The sequence below is a fragment of the Oncorhynchus kisutch genome, linkage group LG3 (assembly GCF_002021735.2).
Source record: "Oncorhynchus kisutch isolate 150728-3 linkage group LG3, Okis_V2, whole genome shotgun sequence".
Classification (NCBI taxonomy): domain Eukaryota; kingdom Metazoa; phylum Chordata; class Actinopteri; order Salmoniformes; family Salmonidae; genus Oncorhynchus; species Oncorhynchus kisutch.
In genome coordinates, this window is record NC_034176.2 from 6,108,095 (window position 1) to 6,130,519 (window position 22,425).

The following is a 22,425-nucleotide window of genomic DNA, read 5'->3' on the forward strand; positions in this document are numbered from 1 at the left end:
GTGACCAAGAACCCAATGGCCACTCTGACAGAGCTCTAGAGTTCCTCTGTGGAGATGGGAAAACCTTCCAGAAGGACAACCATCTCTGCAGCACTCCACCAAATAGGCCTTTATTGTAGAGTGGCCAGACGGAAGCCACTCCTCAGTAAAAGGCACATGACAGCCGACTTGGAGTTTGCTAAAAGGCACCTAAAGACTCTCAGACCATGAGAAACAAGATTCTCTGCAGGCCTGAATGCCAAGTGTCACGTCTGTAGGAAACCTGGCACCATCCCTACGGTGAAGCATGGTGGTGGCAGCATCATGCTGTGGGGATGTTTTTCATTGGAAGAGACTAGTCAGGATCGAGGAAGAGATGAATGGAGCAAAGTAGAGAGAGATCCTTGATGTAAACCTGGCCAGAGCGCTCAGGACCTCAGACTGGGGCGAAGGTTCACCTTCCAATTCTGTGGTGGTTGTCTTCAATCCAGGTTCTGTGGTTGTTCTCTTCATCCAGGTTCTATGGTGGCTTAGTATCTATTTGAGGGGGATGTGTCACTGGGTGAGTCTCTCACCTTCTGAACAAAGACACACTGAAGGAGCACTTTATACACCACTTCATAAAATGTTTAGGAACAAACACACACACACACACACACACACACCTACTGCCTGGATGTCACTCTGGTGACCTGGTATTCTTCTTCAGAGATGTGCACATGTCACTGTTAGGGTCAGGATGGACACTCTGTAGAGTGAGAGAGGGAGGGAGGGTGGAGGGAGGGTGGAGTGAGGGAGGGAGGGAGGGAGGGAGGGAGGGAGGGAGGGGAGGGAGGGAGGAGGGAGGGAGGAGGGAGGGAGGGAGGGAGGGAGGGGGAGGGAGGGAGGGAGGGAGGGGAAATGCATGAGCACTTTGAGACACCTCTATAATTTTCTCTAACACAAACACATAATAAAGAGACTACTGCCAGAGTGTCGTAGTCAGTTGAACTGGTCCTCACGTTCAGACCTGTGTACGTGTCACTGTTAGGGTCATGGTGGACACTCTGGAGAGAGCGGGAAAATGGAGAGAGAGAACATAGTAAAGTGAAAATAGTGTGAAAGAGACTGTTGTGATACAGTAGATTAATGTCACCAGGTGTGAAGGTGGAGGGTGTAACTGATATAATCACCTGTGTGTCTGTTGTTGCATCATGCCTCCTTTCCTGTGTGATCTCCTGTAAAGAGGAACAGAGTGAGTTATGCTCTTACTGACCTCTAGTGGAGGTTGATGTGTTACTAATGCAGTATCTCTCAATGAAAGACTCACCTCTTCATATAGCAGTAGATGGTGAGGAGCAGAGCTCCAGCAGTCAGGACAGCCCCCACCCCCATCACAGGAACCCAGGGAAACACTGCTGCAGGGACATGGGTTTAGGTGTCAAGAGGTTAGAACGTATATCTGTTAAATCAGTCATCTCACAGAGCACCAGAAATAGACAAAACATGACATACTTACACATAACATTAATATGGACAGGGATGGAAGTCTCTGTCCCTTTAATGTTTCTAGCTTCACAGTAGTATTCTCCTCTGTCCTCAGAGCTGATGTTAGTGATGCTGTAACTCTGTCCTGATGCTTTTGGTGAGGCTACGTTCTTCTTGTACCAGGTGTATTTGTCCACAGGTGGGTTGGCATCACTGCTGCAGGTCAGAGTCACTGAACTGCCCTCCACTATTTCACCAGAGGGACTGACGATACTGAGGTGTTCCTTGGTCCATCTGGTGTAAAATACATTGGATATAGTAAAGTACAAATTAGGTCAGTTAAATATTATATTAACTTTCCACAAATGTACAGTTGAAGTCGGAACTTTACATACACCTTAGCCAACTACATTTAAACTCAGTTTTCACATTCCTGACATTTAATCCTAGTAACAATTCCCTGTCGTAGGTCAGTTAGGATAACTACTATTTTAAGAATGTGAAATATCAGAATAATTGTAGAGAGAGTGATTTATTTCAGCTTGTATTTCTTTCATCACATTCCCAGTGAGTCAGAAGTTTACATCAATTAGTATTTGGTAGCATTGCTTTTATATTCTTTATCTTGGGTCAAACATTTCAGGGAGCCTTCCACTAGCTTCCCACAATAACTTGGATCAATTTTGGCCCATTCATAACGATGGTCATTATGGCCAAACAGTTTTTTTTGTTTCATCAGACCAGAGGACATTTCTCCAAAAAGTATGATCTTTGTCCCCATGTGCAGTTGCAAACCGTAGTCTGGCTTTTTTTAATGGCGGGTTAAGGAGCAGTGGCTTCTTCCTTATTGAGTGGCCTTTCAGGTTATGTCGATATAGGACTCGTTTTACTGTGGATATAGATACTGTTGTACCCGTTTCCTCCAGCATCTTCACATCACATTTGAACTTTGCTGTTGTTCGGGATTGATTTGCACTTTTCACACCAAAGTACGTTAATCTCTAGGAGACAGAACGCATCTGCTTCCTGAGCCTTATGAAGGCTGCGTGGTTCCATGGTGTTTATACTTGAATACTATTGTTTGTACAGATGAACGTGGTACCTTCAGGTGTTTGGAAATTGCTCCCAAGGATTAACCAAACTTGTGGAGGTCTACAATCTTTATCTGAGGTCTTGGCTGATTTATTTTGATTTCCCATGATGTCAAGCAAAGGGGCACTGAGTTTGAAGGTAGGCCTTGAAATACATCCACAGGTACACCTCCAATTGACTCAAATGATGTCAATTAGCCTATCGGAAGCTTATAAAGCCATGACATCTGAAATTGTGTAATTTTCCAAGCTGTTTAAAGGCACAGTCAAATTAGTGTATGTAATCTACCACACATCCGGTGGATAGAGAGCCAATTATTATGTTCAACATAGGAGGGCCAAGCACAGGAAGCAGCTCTTTCAGTAGTTTACTTGGAATAGGGTCCAGTATGCAGCTTGAAGGTTTAGAGGCCATGATTATTTTCATCATTGTGTCAAGAGAAATAGTACTAAAACACTTGAGCGTCTCTCTTGATCCTAGGTCCTGGCAGAGTTGTGCAGACTCAGGACAACTGAGCTCTGAAGGAATACGCAGATTTAAAGAGGAGTCCGTAATTTTCTTTCTAATAATCATGATCTTTTCCTCAAAGAAGTTCATGAATTTATCACTGCTAAAGTGAAAGCCATCCTCTCTTGGGGAATGCTGCTTTTTAGTTAGCTTTGCGACAGTATCAAAAAGGAATTTCGGATTGTTCTTATTTTCCTCAATTAAGTTAGAAAAATAGGATGATCGAGCAGCAGTAAGGGCTTTGTAAATTGAAATTTGCTATCGTAAATGTTAGCAACACCTCCGCCTTTGCGGGATGCACGGGGATATGGTCACTAGTGTAGCCAGGAGGTGAGGCCTCATTTAACACAGTAAATTCATCAGGCTTAAGCCATGTTTCAGTCAGGCCAATCACATCAAGATTATGATCAGTGATTAGTTCATTGACTAGAATTGCCTTTGAAGTAAGGGATCTAACATTAAGTAGCCCTATTTTGAGATGTGAGGTATCATGATCTCTTTCAATAATGACAGGAATGGAGGAGGTCTTTATCCTAGTGAGATTGCTAAGGCGAACAACACCATGTTTAGTTTTGCCCAACCTAGGTCGAGGCAGACACGGTCTCAATGGTGATAGCTGAGCTGACTACACTGACTATGCTAGTGGCAGACTCCACTATGCTGGCAGGCTGGCTAACAGCCTGCTGCCTGCCTGCACCCTATTTCATTGTGGAGCTAGAGGAGTTAGAGCCCTGTCTATGTTGGTAGATAAGATGAGAGCACCCCTCCAGCTAGGATGGAGTCCGTCACTCCTCAGCAGGTCAGGCTTGGTCCTGTTTGTGGGTGAGTCCCAGAAAGAGGGCCAATTATCTACAAATTGTATCTTTTGGGAGGGGCAGAGAAAAGTTTTCAACCAGCGATTGAGTTGTGAGACTCTGCTGTAGAGCTCATCACTCCCCCTAACTGGGAGGGGGCCAGAGACAATTACTCGATGCCGACACATCTTTCTAGCTGATTTACACACCAAAGCTATGTTGCACTTGGTGATCTCTGACTGTTTCATCCTAACACCACGTTGGTGCCGACGTGGATAACAATATCTCTATACTTTCTACACTCTCCAGTTTTAGCTTTAGCCAGCACCATCTTCAGATTAGCCTTAACGTCGGTAGCCCTGCCCCCTGGTAAACAGTGTATGATCGCTGGATGATTCGTTTTAAGTCTAATACTGCGGGTAATGGAGTCGCCAATGACTAGAGTTTTTCAATTTGTCAGAGCTAATGGTGGGAAGCTTCGGAGTCTCAGACCCCGTAACGGGAGGAGTAGAGACATGAGAAGGCTTGGCCTCTGACTCCGACTTGCTGCTTAATGGGAAAACCGGTTGAAAGTTTCTGTCGCTGAATGAGCGACCCGGTTGAGCATTCCTACAACATTTCCTTCCAGAAAGTGAGAAAGTTGTCTGGCTGCAAGGACTGTGTTCATCCTTTCCTACACTGAATTACCCTTGCCTAACGATTGCGTCTGAAGCTGGGCTTGTAGCACAGCTATCCTCGCCGTAAGGCGATCGTTCTCCTGTATATTATGAATACAGCGACTGCAATTAGAAGGCATCATGTTAATGTTACTACTTAGCTTCGGCTGTTGGAGGTCCTGACGAACCATGTCCAGATAAAGCTTCCGGAGTGAAAAAGTTGAGGGAAAAAACAAAAATATAAACGGTAATTAAAAGTAAAAAGCGTAAAGTGTCAGGTAGCAAAATAGGTTGGCAACAAAACGCACAGCAACACATAAACAAGTCTGCAAGTTGTGACCTGAAATGACCTTTATGATCTTTCTTATCACTATTACTTTGGGGTTCTAATCCCCCTCTTTCAAAATCCCCAAGGTGAACAAATCTTTAACATTCGTGATCCTTCACTATATTTATCCCTAAACCTCCCACAAGAACTACTGTCTATAGCTATTCTCAATGACCTTACTGCCAATATGAAAGTTTTATACATAGCTAAATACATTGTTGGAGACAGTTTTCATGTCTTTCGTTATGCAAACATTTGTTTATTAGATTATATTTCTCATTAAGAATAATGTTGTTTTAATTATATATGGCTCACGCTTTGCTTTGGTCATTTGTTCTCTTATGGGTCAATGATTTTAATTACAATATAGAAATGATGTTCTAGGCTCAATTACTAAAAAGGGCATGTGGTCCCACCCCTCCCATGTGTTCCCAGGTGCATATTTGGGAGCCCATTTCATTCAGGATGTAAGGATGACTAGTTATGGCAAAAGTTAGGAAAACTTGGTTGCTGTAACAAACAAAAACAGCAACGTTTTATACTTTGACCAATCTTTTCACATACGTTTTATTTGGGTCTTTTTTAATTTACTACGTTGATTGGCTCCAGCCCTTGGAGGCTCAGGTGCATTTACAAAGAAAAATAACACAATTCAACAATTGATGGATGGTGACAATAATAATGACATTGCCAGTTGTCATGTTAAGGTTTTCAATGTTCTATGGTGGAGTTCATGGATTTGCATGTGGCTGTGCATTATATGGTGCCTGCATAGGAAAGAGGATCTGATCAAGCCTATTGGTATTCTTGATCAATTCTTGATCCAAAAAGACACACAACTGTTATGGGGTTTAATTCCACATCTGCTTGAATTGTTTGGTAGTGTATGTCATGGTATGAGACAACATAAATAATACAATTTCAGTACGTAACAAATAAATGATATCCTAAATTGAGAGATGAATAAAGAATGTGTTATCACATTAACATCAAAAATCTTTCAGAATGTACCTGTCTTCAGTATAGAATGACATGTATACAGATTATATTACAACTCTTTGTGTTTTGTCTTAATGACTGTTCTTTAGTAAATAGGAAACTCAACAGTGTATTAGTCCGAGAAAACATTAACTAGATAGTTGTTTTATGTTTGTGAAACCTTGAAATGAACACAATGAGAAGTGATTTTGTAACAACAGTTTTGAATGGGTAATTGTATCACATATATATCATTTTATGTTTTAATTAGCGCTCATATAAACTTTTTTCATCACTGCCTTGTAAACCCATTCTTGTAAGTTGGAGCTACTGTACATGATTGTCTGGGCTGCTGTACAGATTTGAGCACTTGCCAAGATGTTGACATTTCTGGGTATGTCTCACCTGTAACATAATAATAATAAATATTATGATGATAATATATTGTTATATTATTTTATAATAATACAAATCTGTCAATCAACCATATGTATTTCTTAAAAGCCCTTTTTTGCATCAGCAGTAGTCACAAAGCATTTTTAGAGATAGCCAGTCTAAAAATCTAAGACCCGTCAATGCATATGTCAAAGCACAGTTTTTACATGATAAAGTAAACCTTTTATAAACAATGGCAACACTGCCATGGAGATCTGAGCCTTGCTGTTGGAAAATGAAGTTAGTATCCGACTTTCGGTTGTCGCAGATGCACCTCTCCTGACTTTACTTCTTGACTTTGGTCTACAGTCAGTTGCTTTAGCCTTACCACTCAAACGAGCCCTACTGTATGTTTGCCTCTGAAAAATTAAAGACTCAGATCATCAAAGCATAACATGAGTGTTTAATTGGTGTCTGTCTGAAATCAGAATTTGTCTAAGATGTTGCACTTTGTGCAAATGAAACTGTTATCCATCTAATGTTGCTATGCTGAATGAAACACACGGTTTTAAAGAAGGCATGTGTAAAATAATGGTGCCTAACTGCTCATTCTGCCTCTAATCTTCAAATGAACCAAGTGAATTTTGTACAAGCAATAATTTAAACCGATCAATGAAGTGCCAAGACAAAATGTGTTTCCTACTTTAGAGCAGGGGTGTCAAACTCATTCCATGGAGGGCCTAGTGTCTGTAGGTTTTTGTTTTTTCCTTTCATTTAAGACCAAGACAACTACTGTAGGTGAGGGGAGTAATTAGTGGACTTAATTCAGCCATCAAGTACAAGAAGGAGTGAAATCCGCAACACTCGGCCTCCGTGTAATGAGTTTGACGCGTGCTTTAGAGTAAGGGCTGTCCAAACCTGTCAGGATCTCAATTAGAGAATCAACCAGACCTGAGTAAATTTCTGTATTCCCAAATCAACCCTAGCTCCTACACCTACCACTTAGTCATTTAGGGGCATTTGAAATGATCAGATAGGGTAATGCAATATGTTAATTGCTTCACCTTGTCTTCTGATAGGCTGGATGCAATTGTGGCCATATTGCTTATCCATTAATCCTTGTGTTTAGATCAGGTGAGGATTTAGGGTCAATTTGGAAATAGAAATTGAATGTAGTTCAGTGCTGACAGCTGTCCTTAATTATCCAACGTCATTAGAAGGGTCTGAATTCCTTTAAAGGAGCAACAACTTCACGTTTATAGCTCACAATGCTAGGGCCTATGACTCCTATCTGCTTCTGAACCCTTTGATACAGCAAGGCGTGGCACCCAGTGTCATAGCTCAAGGGAGTAAAATATTATGCTTTGTTGACCCCGCCTTCAAACAGAGATACATTGACAGCTTAAGCTTCTTACCCATGAGATTGGCTCAAATGCCAGAGGCCTTGGGTTTTGAAAACTCTGTCAAAGGCTATTTCCCTCATTTCTTCACATCTGAGGAGAATCTACATTATATAGGATCTTATCCAGCCCCCGAAATGTACGGGTGTGATCAAATGTCTCCCAAAGAGCGTGAGAGATTCATGACATGGTACGAGACCGTAAGACATGGCACTTTTGATTTCCATAAAGAGATGGAATCATACTGTGACAATGACGTTGTTATACTTCGTGAAGGATGCCTCAGATTCAGAGAAGAGGTAATCAAAGATGCGGGCATTGACCCCTGGAGCTGTACAACTATTGCATCAGCGTGCATGAAAACCTATCGTACACACTATCTAACTCCTGAATCTATAGCTATCCCATCGCCAGACAACTACCGACGCCAATTCAAGGCCTACTCTAGTGGTTCCATTCAATGGTTGGAGTACTTGGCCCAGGATAAAGATATTTTTATCCAACATGCTTTGAATCGGGGGGAGAAGGCTTTTGGGCCTTACCATGTAGATGGATACACACAGATTGACGGGGTTGAGACAGTGTATGAGTACAACGGTTGTTTCTTCCACGGTTGTAAATTATGCTTTGTCCCCCACACCTTGTGTGTCCTAACCCAAAAGACTTTTGGGGAAATGTACCAAGAGTTTCAAGACAAACTGAATTCTTTAAAGGCTACTTACGGGTTAAAAGTTGTGGTTTTGTGGGAGCACGAATGGACAGCCCTCAAAAAGGCAGATCCTAGTGTTAAGGCCTTCCTTACCCATTATGACCCTCCAGAGCCCCTGGAACCGCGACAGGCCTTGTTTGGAGGCCGGACCAATGCTTTGACATTGCGTTATGTAGCTCAACCCGACGAGACAATAGGCTATGTAGATTTTACATCCCTATATCCTCATGTAATGAGTTCCTCATTCTATCCTATAGGGCATCCTGAAATTATTCACAGCGACTTTGACGAACCCCAAAATTATTTTGGTTTAATCAAAGCGACTGTCTACCCTCCTAGGGGGCTGTTTATACCTGTGTTGCCTTACAAGGGTCCTAAAGGAAAACTTTTCTTTCCCCTTTGTCGCACATGCTGTGAAAACCACAACCAGGAAAACCCCTGTGATCACACAGATCACGAAAGAGCCCTGACCGGTGTATGGGTCACTGTAGAATTCTCTAAGGCTTTAGAGAAGGGGTATCGTGTGGCCAAAATCTTTGAAGTGTGGAACTTTTCCAGGAAATCAGACACACTTTTTAAAGAGTACATCAAAACCTTCTTGAGATGCAAGCAGATGGCTTCAGGCTATCCTGCATCGGTCACAGATCAAGAAAGTAAAGACCAGTACATTCAAGACTACCATGACAGAGAAGGCATACTTCTTGACCCTGACAGAATAGAGGTCAACAAAACCAAAAGAAATGTGTCGAAATTGTACTTGAACTCCCTTTGGGGGAAATTAGCGCAGAGATGCAATATGCTAACAACTTCGATCATTAAAGACCCCGAAGAATTTTTGGAATTTGTTTTTTCGGACCAATACGAAATTTCACATTTTTCCTTCTTGAGTCAAGACATTGCCTTGGTGCAATGGAGGCGCCACCAAAAGTGGGTTCTACCCCCGGGTAATGTAAATGTGTTTCTTGCAGCATTTACCACAGCCTATGGCCGCCTTGAACTGTACACCCTCATGGAACAGCTTCAGAGGCGGGTTCTTTACCACGACACAGACTCTGTGGTCTATGTAAGCAAACCGGGGGATTGGACCCCCCCCACTTAGCAACTATCTTGGGGGTTTAACGAGTGAACTCGAAGAGGGTGACCATATTACAGAATGGTCCTCATGTGGTCCAAAAAGCTATGCTTTTAGGACTAAAGCCAATCACGTGGTGTTGAAAGCCAAAGGCGTGACTCAAAACTATGAAAATGCACCGCGTGTAAACTTGGAATCAATCACGCGCTTGGTCGAGGGGTTCGTAAAGGACAAGAATAGTGACTTGGAGATTTTGAGCTCCTACAACAAAATAGTGAGGGATAAAAAGGGGTTCCATCTAAGAAACGCACCACTCACTAAAAGATTCAGGGTAGTCTATGACAAGAGACAGCTATTGCCTGACGGTACCACATTGCCCTTTGGCTACTGACTTATGCTACAAGCCCCAGTGTGTCTTAAAGCTTAAGATATTATGACTGCTGTCGAGGGTTTTGACCCCCGGCTACAATTGCCTTTTTCAGCATTAATTGCCGGCCCTTCAAACAGTGGCAAAACTTTTTTTGTAAAAAGTATTTTAGAGAATTCTGAACATGTGTTATCTCAAAAGCCTGACAATATTGTATGGTGTTATTCATGTTACCAACCTCTGTATGATGAATTATTGAAGACAATAAAAATCAAGTTTGTTGAAGGAATACCCGATTCTCTGTCTGATGATGAACTTCTCCCCCCACATGTAAATAATCTGCTGGTTTTGGACGATATGCTATTTGCTGGTAGCGAACACCCTGAAATTGCACGAGCTTTTACCCAATATACTCATCATAGAAACCTGTCCGTGCTTTACTTGGTCCAGAATGTGTTTCACCAAGGTAAAAATAGTCGGACCATTAGCTTGAATGCCAACTACATGGTATTGTTTAAAAATCCTAGAGACAAACTGCAAATTAGCACTCTAGCTCAGCAGATGTACCCTGGACGGAAATCATACTTTATGGAGAGCTATGAGGACGCTACCAAAGAGCCATTTTCTTATTTAATCGTGGATTTAAAAGCAAATACTCCAGAACACCTTAGGCTACGTACAGGGCTGTTTCCGGGGGAGAGGCCTGCTGCATACCTTCCTAAAAGTAAACGCTATGTCTCTGCGTTTAAAAAGAAACCTCCCCCTCTTGAGAAGGCTAGTAGGTTCTACAGCTAAAGAACGGAAGGCCATCTTGGGTCGCTGTTCTTCAGATCTCATATTAGCCCTATGTGAGATTGCTTTGAATCTTCTCAAAGGACGCATTCCACTCACCCTGAACCAATTGAAAAAATTAAGGAGACAAAAGACAGCGATCAAACTCTTTGCCAATAAAAGGGCCAGTCTTCAAAAGAAAAGACATAGTATACAACAGTCTGGGGGTTTTCTTCTACCTTTACTCAGTATAGCCGTGCCCTTCATCACCAGCCTTATTGCGGCCAGACGTGGTGGTTGAACACGTGGGTGTGATGGCCACTAAAATGTACTTGGTGCCTCAACAAGAGTTGGATAGACTTAAAAAACAAATGCAGGGTCCTGAAGATATCAGACAAACAGCGGAAAATGATTTGGATACGGCCATGAAGGATGTTTTGAACCGAAAAGGATTGAACCCCTATGATAAGATTCAAAAATACACAAACCTAATGCAAAGGTATTTGACTCGGGTAAAGCAAGGGGAGAGAGAGACTAACCATTTAACCCTTTCCCTACCGGACCCTTTAACAGATGTCGAACCTAACGATAGCCATGCCCCTGTAAGGCCTGTACCGTCGATCTTACCTAGTGGCGATAATATGTCGGGTGAAGCTCAAATGCCATTTGAAGATAAAGTTATGCATGACCTACTGACACATGTGCCTTTACGTAACAGGAAGAATGTTAAATACATTATGAACAAGATAAAAGACTCAAAGGGGATAGCTGCTTGGAACGACTCTGGAGAGTTTATCCTTCAGGGCTCTGTGGTTAGGGGGTCCCATATGCAGGACTTGCTTAAAAGTACCACGGCTGCCCACAAGGTTGCTGATGACCGAAGGCCTCCCGGCTGGCGTCAGTTTCTTAAGGCCCTGGCAATCCTCAACATCCCCCTCTCCGGTGTACCCAACCATAAGCTTCGTCAACAGATTCAAGCTTTAAAACAAAAGCCTTCAACGAGATACAGCACCCCTAAAGATGCCCCAACGACACCGGCCCCATATGAAAGCGATGATGCTAACTCATTTACTCCCATGAACGTCTCAGGACCTTTTCCTAAACCCGATCTCTCGGCGTGGTTAGACTTTTGAAAATGACTTTTGAATGACTATGATTAAATTCAATAAATTTTTTATTTGAAAAATAAGCAAGTTAACATTTGTGGCATTCTTGAAACATATGACGTGAGCATACGCCTTGATTACGCGTTCTTAAAGGACACACATTTGAACACTTTTGATATTTTCTAACAAAACAAGATACAAGGTTATCATTACTTCTTAAATCATCCTTATAAAGAGACATAACATCTTCAAAAGAAACTCCCCGGGCTCTTTGGCACAGGTAAAATACACAGTGGTGACCGCATGTAGTGGAAAGGTTATCTTGCACTTGTTTGATGTTGTAGTAGATCTTTGTACCGTTTAGGGTCAAAAAATCTTTAATAGATTTAGGGAAATGTGAAAAACCGGGGGGAAAGCCATAGGAATCAAAAAAAGTTGAGATTTTTCGTCCACCTTCCTGTTCTAATGTCATAGCTAGCCAATGTTCACCAGGCATGTGTTTAGGATGGGTATTGACAATAAACATTGCAGGCCTCTCAGACCATATCTCCATAGGTAATTCATCACAAGCCAACACTCCACAAAATTGTTTTCCAATCAAGCGGCTCATGAGCCCGTCCAACTCTTGGGTATTCATGTCTTTGTTCAAAGGTCCTTAATAATAATCCACTAAGACCTGTCTTCGGGCATTCACTTCCAAGATTGAATCAGAGCATGCGTAAACAATCATGCTAACTGTACAGGCTAAAGGTGTACGGAAACGCATTTCCAGCCTGAGGTTACCTTGGGACACCACAGACAGATTTCCTGAGGTGTCATCATCAGGTGATAAATTGAAAGCATACAATGTGTAACCCTCTGCAAAATCATTTCTGTCAATAGGTAAAGAGAGATCTTTTAGATGTCGCCCTGTAGCCAGGAATAGATTGTAAAATTCTCGCACAGATATGTTGTTATTAAATTGTGGTTGGAAAGCCTTCGCCGGAACCTGACCTCCGTCCTGACAGAGCGCTACATACTCTGCATTGAAGTGCTGAAAATTAAAGGGGTTTTTATCTAAACTGCCCGTATTAGAGGCGTGATCAACCAGACCTATAACCACATATCTAGGTAAAGGGCCTAGAAATAGGTTTTCTTGACTGCAGATTCTACTGCCCACAGGTATGCTAAAGGTTTTCATGGTAATTCTTTGGAGAGGGTAAAGGGCATTTCCTTTCATCAAAGCATGTGAGTGACCCAGGCGCACGGCCGGAGATACAGATACTTTTTTAATAAAAAGGGTTGCCCCCAACACTTTCAAACTAAAATCCCCGTCTTGGGGAGACATCAGGCAAAAATCATCCTTGGCCCTGGTTAATTTTAATCTTAAATCAACCGAATTTAAGAGTAACCGTTCTAGAAAGAAAATGTCAGAGTGTATAGGGCCTAGCAAATGAAACTCTCGAGATTCGGCGCAGTAGCGAGCTCGTGCCGCTAGTCCTTTGTTTGCACCGGTGGAAGGGTCTGTCGATTCCATAGAGGCTCCTGCAGTATCCTTGCTAAACAGCCCGGCGCTAAATTGGGTTTTGAGAGTGTCTTCGGAGTAGTTTAGTAAACACTCCATGATGGCTCTATAAGGGTATGTAGCGCTGCTTTGACTGATTAGGCGTTCACCCAAAGTCACATCAACTTGGGAGAAAATGGTGGCCAAGGGGTAATTAATGAGACTCACTTTGGCATCGTCTGCAATATTAGACCCATCTCTTTTGGTCACTTTTAGACGTAAATGCACCAAGGTGTTGTTGAGGTCCAGATAGTTGTCACCATGGCCTGGTATGAAAAATTCGATAGGCCCGTTATCGGTAATAGCAGAGAGAGGGGCTATCTCCACATAACTGGATCTATCTATTGAATGCTGCGTTAACGGTGCTGTGAAAAGATCAAGTTCTGTCTTTATAGCTTCAGAGGACATTCGATGTAAAAGAGCCATGTCACTTATTCTTTTAGAAAATACTTCCTAGTATTCTTTTAGCCTGTTTTGGTACAGACCTCCTCACTTTACCCCGTCTTTGACTTACTGAGGTTCTTTTAACAGTTAACCGCCGCTTTTTAGGTGCAGGTCTACGCCTTAAACCAGGAGGTCTCTTTTTTGGCCTTCGAGACAATATCATAAGCCCCGAGCCTTCTTGATGCTCCACCTCTGGTGACGCCCTTCGGGTCATAGCATTGGCTACAACCTCACTTACTATATTTTTAGCCGCTGATTTTAAATGTGGTTTGGCTATGCTGAAGCCTCTCTTCATAAACGGTAAAACCATCCTGAAGAGGTTACGGAATATACCTCCTATCCCCGAACCATACATTGTCGGCGCTCCATGATATCCTGGTAGTCCATTACCCACTTGATCCACATAGTATGAAACATAACGGTTAGGGTCGAGCTGATGGTGCTCCATAACCCTTTTATTTGTATTATGTTTATAAATATAATACAGCTATTATATATGTAGAGAGGTTTTGGTGGGTCTAAAGTGGAGTTTTACAATCGTTTTACCATAAGTAAATTCAATGTTTTCGTTCTGATCCGTTTTAAGCTCAACCAGAATGTTTTCAATATAGTTCTTGCTGACATGTACGTAGTGCGGCTTGTCATAATTGACAGTGACGATGTCCCCATCCTTGCCGTCTATATGAACTGTTCGCAGGAGGGGCACACAGCTGTCTCCGACCCTTTGATAGGTTATGATGTCGGTATAGACAAATATGTTGTAAAAGCCTGCATGTATATCCGCAGGGAATGGGAATAATTTATCGTTCACATACGTCCATTTATTGGGACCCATCCCCAACATGTAGGATAAATTACCGCTGGTCTTTATACCTCCGTTAGCAGGCCCTGAGATTTGTATCCTTTTATGGATTGGATTGTAGAATAGGAATATTTCCATCTTGTTCAGGGTTAGGTGTTCATTCAACTCTGAGACGATCCTGTCGACGGTTCTATAGAAACCTTTTTTAAGCTTAATAAGTTTCGCAGGTTCCGAGAACCTTTTGCAATAAAAATCACGGTCCTTAGCTTTGATATTATACCAACTATGGGGGTATGTAATCTCGCTGAGACCTACTTCCCAAGCCTCTGATAACTCTATAGGCTTTGGAAAATTGGTTGTATACTTCGAACTCTGATTATTACGATATATCTGTGCCGACGCATTACTGGGGAGAGTCAGGTAGAAGCCGCTGTGTTCCATGATGCCCAACTGTGTACACGCGAATGATGCGCTAGTTATCATGACTAGGGGTTTAAATTAACCCCCGTTGCCTCCACCACATCCTGCTCCAATACCCAACTGTTGAACTTTTGAGGCCAGTTTTTCCAGCGGACCAGCAACCATTTTTTACCCTTTTCTCTCTTCTGATCTAGAATCTCCTCCACGTGAAAGACTTTGTCTTTACCCAACTGGACCTTCTGTAATTCCTTCTCATAAAAAGATCCCTCTATAAGATCCCCGTCATAATCTTTTAATTTGTAGACCGGCGGAATGCGTGGCAGACATTCGGTAACGGTAAACAACTCCGAGCTAAAGCCTTGTTCGTATTTTTTGTCGAAAACACCCCTCAACTTTGATATACGCACCAAGTCACCCACTAGGAATTTAAAAGTCATTTTTTTCTTACGGCGAAGTGGGAACAAACCATACATATTTTTAAAGACTTGAAAAGAGTTTTCCGAAGAGACCTCCGAGGGCTTCATACGTATAGTCTTATGGTAGCTGTGGTTGTAACCGTTTACTAAATCCTGAACTATGTCTGTATATCGGTTGGTGTTGTGAGCTGTAAAATAGCGCCACATCCGCTCTTTCAAAGTCCTATTAAAGCGTTCCACAACCGAAGCTTTCAAATCAGAGCCTGTAGCAAAATGTACTATATTATACTTATTCATTAGCTTCTGAAATGTTTGATTAAAAAATTCTTTTCCGCCATCCGTCTGCACTTTCTTGGGGGCGCCTCCTGCCTTCAAGATCGATTCAAAGGCCCTGGTCACCTCTGCCCCGCTCTTATTTTTTAACACCCTTACATAGGCTAATTTAGAGAAAATATCTATAACCGTTAGCATGTAGCGATTTCCATCATTTTTATCGGCAAGGGACTGCATGTCACATAGATCCGCCTGAAATTGGGATAATGGATGCGTAGAAAAAACTCTATTTCTTGGAAAATGTTTTCTTACAGGTTTATGTAGAGTGTAGGCATCTTGCTCTGATAACCATTCATTCACTTTAGCATCGCTTAACAGACTACCTGTTTCTTCGACTATAGCTCTCTGTAAACGCTCTTTACCCCCATAAGACCCGGGGTTAGAGGGATTATAATATATGTTTTTCAACAGCTGCTCAGCCATCCTTCTTGCCTCTCTGAGGTACAATAACTGTAATGAGCCACTTTCATATAACGACAACATTTCAGTTTGTGAATTTTTATTTTAAGAATGCAACAATTATTACGTATACAGACAATTCAGGATTTGTTGCAAGATACAAGTCCCCGTTTTCTCAACAATCACAGCATGCAACACCCTGTATATATTGTTTAGATTTACAGGTTTGTTTCGCTGAATTTTTAAAACACACACGTCTGATATATAAGTATATAAACAACAAATATGATACACATTCACATTAAAGGGTGGTTCAAACAAATAATGTAAAATCTTAGCCAAAGTTATTTCTAGTTCTTCAGAATCCTCAACAAGCCTTGATACCATATGTGACCATTGTAAACTCTCGCCCGTATGTCGGACATGTTTCATGATTTGCTCCATTTTTAACACACGCTCTACAATAACCCCTGTATTGTGGGTTGTGTAGAACTTTACATTGTTCACTTTATTTTCAATAATCTGATGCATAACATTTGTAAGGTCTCTCAAAAGAAAAAATGTATTTATTCGCTCAAACATCGTAGACACATAGTTACCCATAGCTCTAAATAAACAAAATGTCACTCGGTCTCTTGGGATTTATTGAGCCAGAAAAGCATCACATCAGCCATCACAGCTTCCCTGTATTTGTTGTCGTCCACCAGGGTGTGTCGGATTTCTTTGAGTTTCTCATGGATGAAGAGGGCCTCCTTCAGTTCATGTAGGAAGGCTTCGGTTACCCCGTAAACTCTAGGGATAGACGGCGCAATACCCATAGACTCCAGGGCGATGACCAGCGCTGGTATAAAACGGCAGGACCACAGTCTTTTCACCAGCTCCTCAAAATGATTGAAAAAGTAGTATCTAGGAGGGTCGTAGAGGCAAGGATGACGACGCTGGCTGGGATGATTGATCTCACAGCCGATGCATTTTTCTCGTATATATTCGCCAATCACCACGTTTAAAAGTGTAGCTACAGAGGCCTTGATTGTATCCACAAAAACAGTACTGGCCACCCCATCAAACACATCCTCAGGCTGGGTAAATGTCGGGGGTGTCACGGGTCTTGCCAGGGGTGCGTAGAGTGTAGGGCTTCGTGGCATAGAGTCTTTAGTGTCGGGCCCCCATGACGTAGTGGCTTCCTCGTAGATGGTCTGGAGATCCATGGTGTATGCTGAAATGAAGAACTGTCTGCTTTTTTTCTTTTTATTGTAGAACAAGGCCCTTGGGTATCTGGGGGGGCGGGGTTAAAGCATCCGCTTACTTAGTTTTCTTCTGACGCTGTATCTTCTTGAGGCTCTTTTGCATCGTAATCTTTACGATTCGTATATATTATGCACTTCTTTAAATGAACAAGGCTCTGACGCTGTTGGCTCTGTACAAAGAGAGCATCCAACGGTTGCAACATTTTCAATTCCAGTACATCCCAACTGTTAAAAGGAATAAGCAGACGCAGTCGGGTATCCCCAGTCAGGCCACCACCCCTAAGTTTGTGGTTTCGGATTGCCTCGGTGTCGATATAGAACTCCACGCTGCCGCACGGTCGGCCATTCTTTCTTTGTATTTTCACCCTGTGAAATATTTGTCCTGAGGAGTCCGGGGTACCTTCCCAACGGGTCTCGTGGCCCGTGAACACACTATACCCCTTGGTGATAAGGCTCAGTTCAGGACACACAACCTTGCGAAAAACCGACCAGTCTTCAACACCATATTCCAAGCCTACAGTCTGGTCTGTATATTCTTCTCCTTCATCTACCGTATAGAGGGTCACTCTACAGGCCAGGTAATCAAACCGATACCCCCACTGCTGGCCATTAGACATCAACACTTGATCTGTCAGAGCATTTGTTGGCGGTATTTGGGTTCTATACACATTTAAAAAACGTTTTTTTGGCGCATCATATATTGCTGGTTGATACTTTGCCCTTGCTCTATGGGCAACCCGAAGGCCTGTTTCAGTTGTTACAGTCATCACTGCTTTGGTACCGATCCCAAATTCCATGGTTATTCTTAAGATCTTGTGCACTCTTAAACAGGTATTGTTCAGCGGCTTTATAAGGGGCCTTAACCAACCCAAACCGTGAGAAACAGTAACAGGTTGACCTGACACATGGTCACTTACTCAACCCAGGGCATGCACCCTTCTACATGACATAGGGTCATAAATCATTACATAGGGTCATAAATCAGGCTTGGGTCATCAATCATTAACGGCCTGTCAAAGGGACCCTTACTCACCCCATAGCCCCCACCTAACCAGGCTTGTCTATCAGGCTTGGGTCATCAATCATTAACGGCCTGTCAAATGGACCCTTACTCACCCCATAGCCCCCACCTAACCAGGCTTGCCTGGCCAGAAGACATGCACACGTCATCACTACATAGGGTTCACATAGAGTTCACATAGGGTCATCAATCAAAATTTTGACCCGTGACATCTACTCTATTCTCTCTGACATACCAGTTAAATGGATTTACACAGGAACACTACACTTCCGAGGAGAGACACAGCCCCTCACCTGTCCTCCACAGCCCCCCCTCCCCCCCACACAGCCCCTCACCTGTCCTCCACAGCCCCCCCCCCCCCACACACACACACAGCCCCTCACCTGTCCTCCAGAGCACGGTGTCGTAGAAGAAAGAGAACTCCATTTCAGTGTGGTGTTCCAGAGAAGCCCAGCCCCTGGGAGCTGTTACGTAGATATACGACACATAGAGAGGAACCTGCACCGTCAGGAACGACTGGGCCGAGTCCCTCGCCTGGGGGGGACATGAGACACGACGTGAGATCAGATGACATGAGGTGACAAAATGACACAAGGTGACATGACATGATGTTACACAACGTGGCATGATTAAAAAGGGCAGCAACAGCTATTGACAGTCCTTAGACTGTTTTGCATACGGTGGTTGACACGGAAGGATGAGTCACAGGGAGACTGGAAGAGTAGCCATGGTTACAATAATACCGTTAGATTCTAATTCTACGGGACACCAGGAAAGACAAGTTATATATATATATACTCCCACTTAGACACTCTCTACTTCTCTCCAATCATTACATCTGAACTTCTTCGAGATAGGGGGCGCTCTTTTCATTTTTGGATAAACAAGATATTTTGTCACAAAAAGATGCTCGACTATGTATATAATTGACAGCTTTGGAAAGAAAACACTCTGACGTTTCCAAAACTGCAAAGATATTATCTGTGAGTGCCCCAGAACTAATGCTACAGGCGAAACCAAGATGAAATTTCATACAGGAAATGCCCCAGATTCTGAAGGCGCTGTTTTTCCAATGTCTCCTTATATGGCTGTGAATGCGCCAGGAATGAGCCTGTACTTTCTGCCATTTCCCCAAGGTGTCTGCAGCATTGTGACGTATTTGTAGGCATATCATTGGACGATTGACCATAAGAGACTACATTTACCAGGTGTCCGCCCGGTGTCCTGCCTCAAAATTATTGCGTAATCTCTAGGTCCATGCGCGTTCCATTTTCTTCAGAGGAGAAAGTCAACTGCCACTAATGATTTATCATCGATAGATATGTGAAAAACACCTTGAGGATTGATTCTAAACAACGTTTGCCATGTTTCTGTCGATATTATGAGTTAATTTGGAAAAAAGTTCGCGTTGTAATGACTTAATTTTCGTTTTTCTTCTTACCCAAACGTGATGAAGAAAACGGAGCGATTTGTCTACACAAATAATCTTTTTGGAAAAACTGAACATTTGCTATCTAACTGAGAGTCTCCTCATTGAAAACATCTGAAGTTCTTCAAAGGTAAATGATTTTATTTGAATGCTTTTCTTGTTTTTGTGAAAATGTTGCCTGCTGAATGCTAGGCTTAATGCTATGCTAGCTATTAATACTGTTACACAAATGCTTGTGTAGCTATGGTTCAAAAGCATATTTTGAAAATCTGAGATGACAGTGTTGTTAACAAAAGGCTAAGCTTCAGAGCTAATATATTTATTTAATTTCATTTGCGATTTTCATGAATAGTTAACGTTGCGTTATGGTAATGAGCTTGAGGCTGTATTCACGATCCCGGATCCGGGATGGCTAGAATCAAGAGGTTTTAATTAAGGTCCGACAGGAAGAGAAAGTGATTGGGTAATAAACCATTGTTTCTCCCTTAAAGGTTATCTGACCTGACCTTGACCCCCTTGAGGCCTAATCTAAAGATCTCCACCTGTATCCCCTCTGGCAACCCTGTGACTTCCTCCCGTCCACCCAACACATTCCACAGCCATCTGGCTCCTACAGATAACCATTAACTTCTGATGTAAAAACCCAGTCTCTATCACTCCTCAGATACTATACTTCTAATGTGGAGCTGCTAACACTGTGGACCTGATAACACTGTGGACCTGATAACACTGTGGACCTGATGACACTGTGGACCTGATAACACTGTGGACCTGATAACACTGTGGACCTGATGACACTGTGGACCTGATAACTATGTGGACCTGATGACACTGTGGACCTGATAACTATGTGGACTTCTGTGAGAAGATTATGTTCACTAGTCATGTTAGATTGTATTCAAGCCTTCAGATCAATGAAAATAAACTGGAGTAAATGCAGAGGACAGCGAACAAAATGCAGTGACATCGATAACCCACTAAAAGAGGGTACGGTACCTGAACCAGAGGGAGTCTCTCGTACCTGGAAGTCGGCAGTGACTGAGCCTCCACAGACGTCGATGAGTTCCGTCATGTCGTAGTAGGCATCGAAGGTCCAGATGCAGCTCCTCATGTTGAGGTGTTTATACAGCTGGATGCTCTTAGCCTCTCGGACACCGGGGTTGAACTGGTAGGGTCTGTCATAACCCGGACCCAGAGAGATACTGTCATACTGGACATCATCCAGGAAACCCGTCTCTGAAACACACAGAGGACAGAGACACAGAGAGAGAGGACAGAGACACACAGGGAGAGAGAGGACAGAGACACACAGGGAGAGAGAGGACAGAGACACCAAGAGAGAGAGAGGACAGAGACACCAAGAGAGAGAGGACAGAGACACACAGAGAGAGAGGACATAGACACACAGAGAGAGAGGACATAGACACACAGAGAGAGAGGACAGAGAAACACAGAGAGGACAGAGACACAGAGAGAGAGAGGACAGAGACACCCAGAGAGAGAGGACATGGACACACAGAGATATTGGACAGAGACACACAGAGAGGACATGGACACACAGAGAGAGAGGACAGAGACACACAGAGAGAGGGGACAGAGACACACAGAGAGAGAGGACACGGACACACAGAGAGGAGAGAGACACACAGAGAGGACAGACACACACAGAGAGAACAGACACACAGAGAGGACACGTCAAACACTTTGTTAGAGGAAGGGTGTTTATAATTTGTTGTAAGAGTGTGTGTATGCATGTGTATATGTGTGCATGAGTGTGTGTGTGTATGTGTATGTGCCATGTGTCTGATGTAACACACTTTAGAGCGTGTGTCCTTACCGGAGACACCCTGCAGGTCTTTGAGAGTGACCAGGTTAGAACAGACGTGCTGTTGTCTGTAGATGGACTCTGACAGCAGGAAGTGCAGGTTGTGGAGGGGCATGCTGGACAATAGGGGCAGCATACCGTCCTGGTGGGGGATCTGCACCGAGATGTGGATACTGCAGAAGAAAAAGACAACACAAGGTTAGTGTTCTAGAACTATTATAGACCATATGGAGGTGTTCTAGAACTATTATAGACCATATGGAGGTGTTATACTACTATTATAGACCACATGGAGGTGTTATACTACTATTATAGACCATATGGAGGTGTTATACTACTATTATAGACCATATGGAGGTGTTATACTACTATTATAGACCACATGGAGGTGTTATACTACTATTATAGACCATATGGAGGTGTTCTAGAACTATTATAGACCATATGGAGGTGTTATAGAACTATTATAGACCACATGGAGGTGTTATACTACTATTATAGACCATATGGAGGTGTTCTAGAACTATTATAGACCATATGGAGGTGTTATACTACTATTATAGACCACATGGAGGTGTTATACTACTATTATAGACCATATGGAGGTGTTCTAGAACTATTATAGACCATATGGAGGTGTTATACTACTATTATAGACCATATGGAGGTGTTCTAGAACTATTATAGACCATATGGAGGTGTTCTAGAACTATTATAGACCATATGGAGGTGTTCTAGAACTATTATAGACCACATGGAGGTGTTATACTACTATTATAGACCATATGGAGGTGTTCTAGAACTATTATAGACCATATGGAGGTGTTATAGAACTATTATAGACCATATGGAGGTGTTCTAGAACTATTATAGACCATATGGAGGTGTTATACTACTATTATAGACCACATGGAGGTGTTATACTACTATTATAGACCATATGGA

At 42.7% G+C, this 22,425-nt stretch overlaps 1 protein-coding gene and 1 long non-coding RNA gene across 3 annotated transcripts in view; both read right to left on the minus strand.

Moving 5' to 3' along the window:
• Nucleotides 1–444: 444 nt before the first annotated feature.
• Nucleotides 445–1,174, minus strand: LOC116362681 (uncharacterized). Of its 2 annotated transcripts, none has more exons than XR_004207772.1 (4): nt 1,152–1,174; nt 945–1,025; nt 649–727; nt 445–516 (listed from the first exon to the last, which is right to left on the minus strand). It is a non-coding gene; the product is annotated as an uncharacterized LOC116362681 (long non-coding RNA). The 2 variants fall into 2 exon arrangements; XR_004207771.1 differs by having other exon boundaries at nt 474–516; nt 645–727.
• A 17,264-nt stretch (nt 1,175–18,438) lies between these two features.
• Nucleotides 18,439–22,425, minus strand: part of LOC109876754 (extracellular matrix protein FRAS1-like) — a 143,974-nt gene continuing 139,987 nt past the window's right edge. The window contains exons 29-32 of the mRNA XM_031816138.1: nt 21,493–21,653; nt 20,677–20,891; nt 18,610–18,760; nt 18,439–18,452 (exon numbers count right to left, since the gene is read on the minus strand). Coding sequence (XP_031671998.1) covers nt 18,439–18,452; nt 18,610–18,760; nt 20,677–20,891; nt 21,493–21,653 — 541 coding nt within the window. The remainder of the gene's footprint in view (nt 18,453–18,609; nt 18,761–20,676; nt 20,892–21,492; nt 21,654–22,425) is intronic.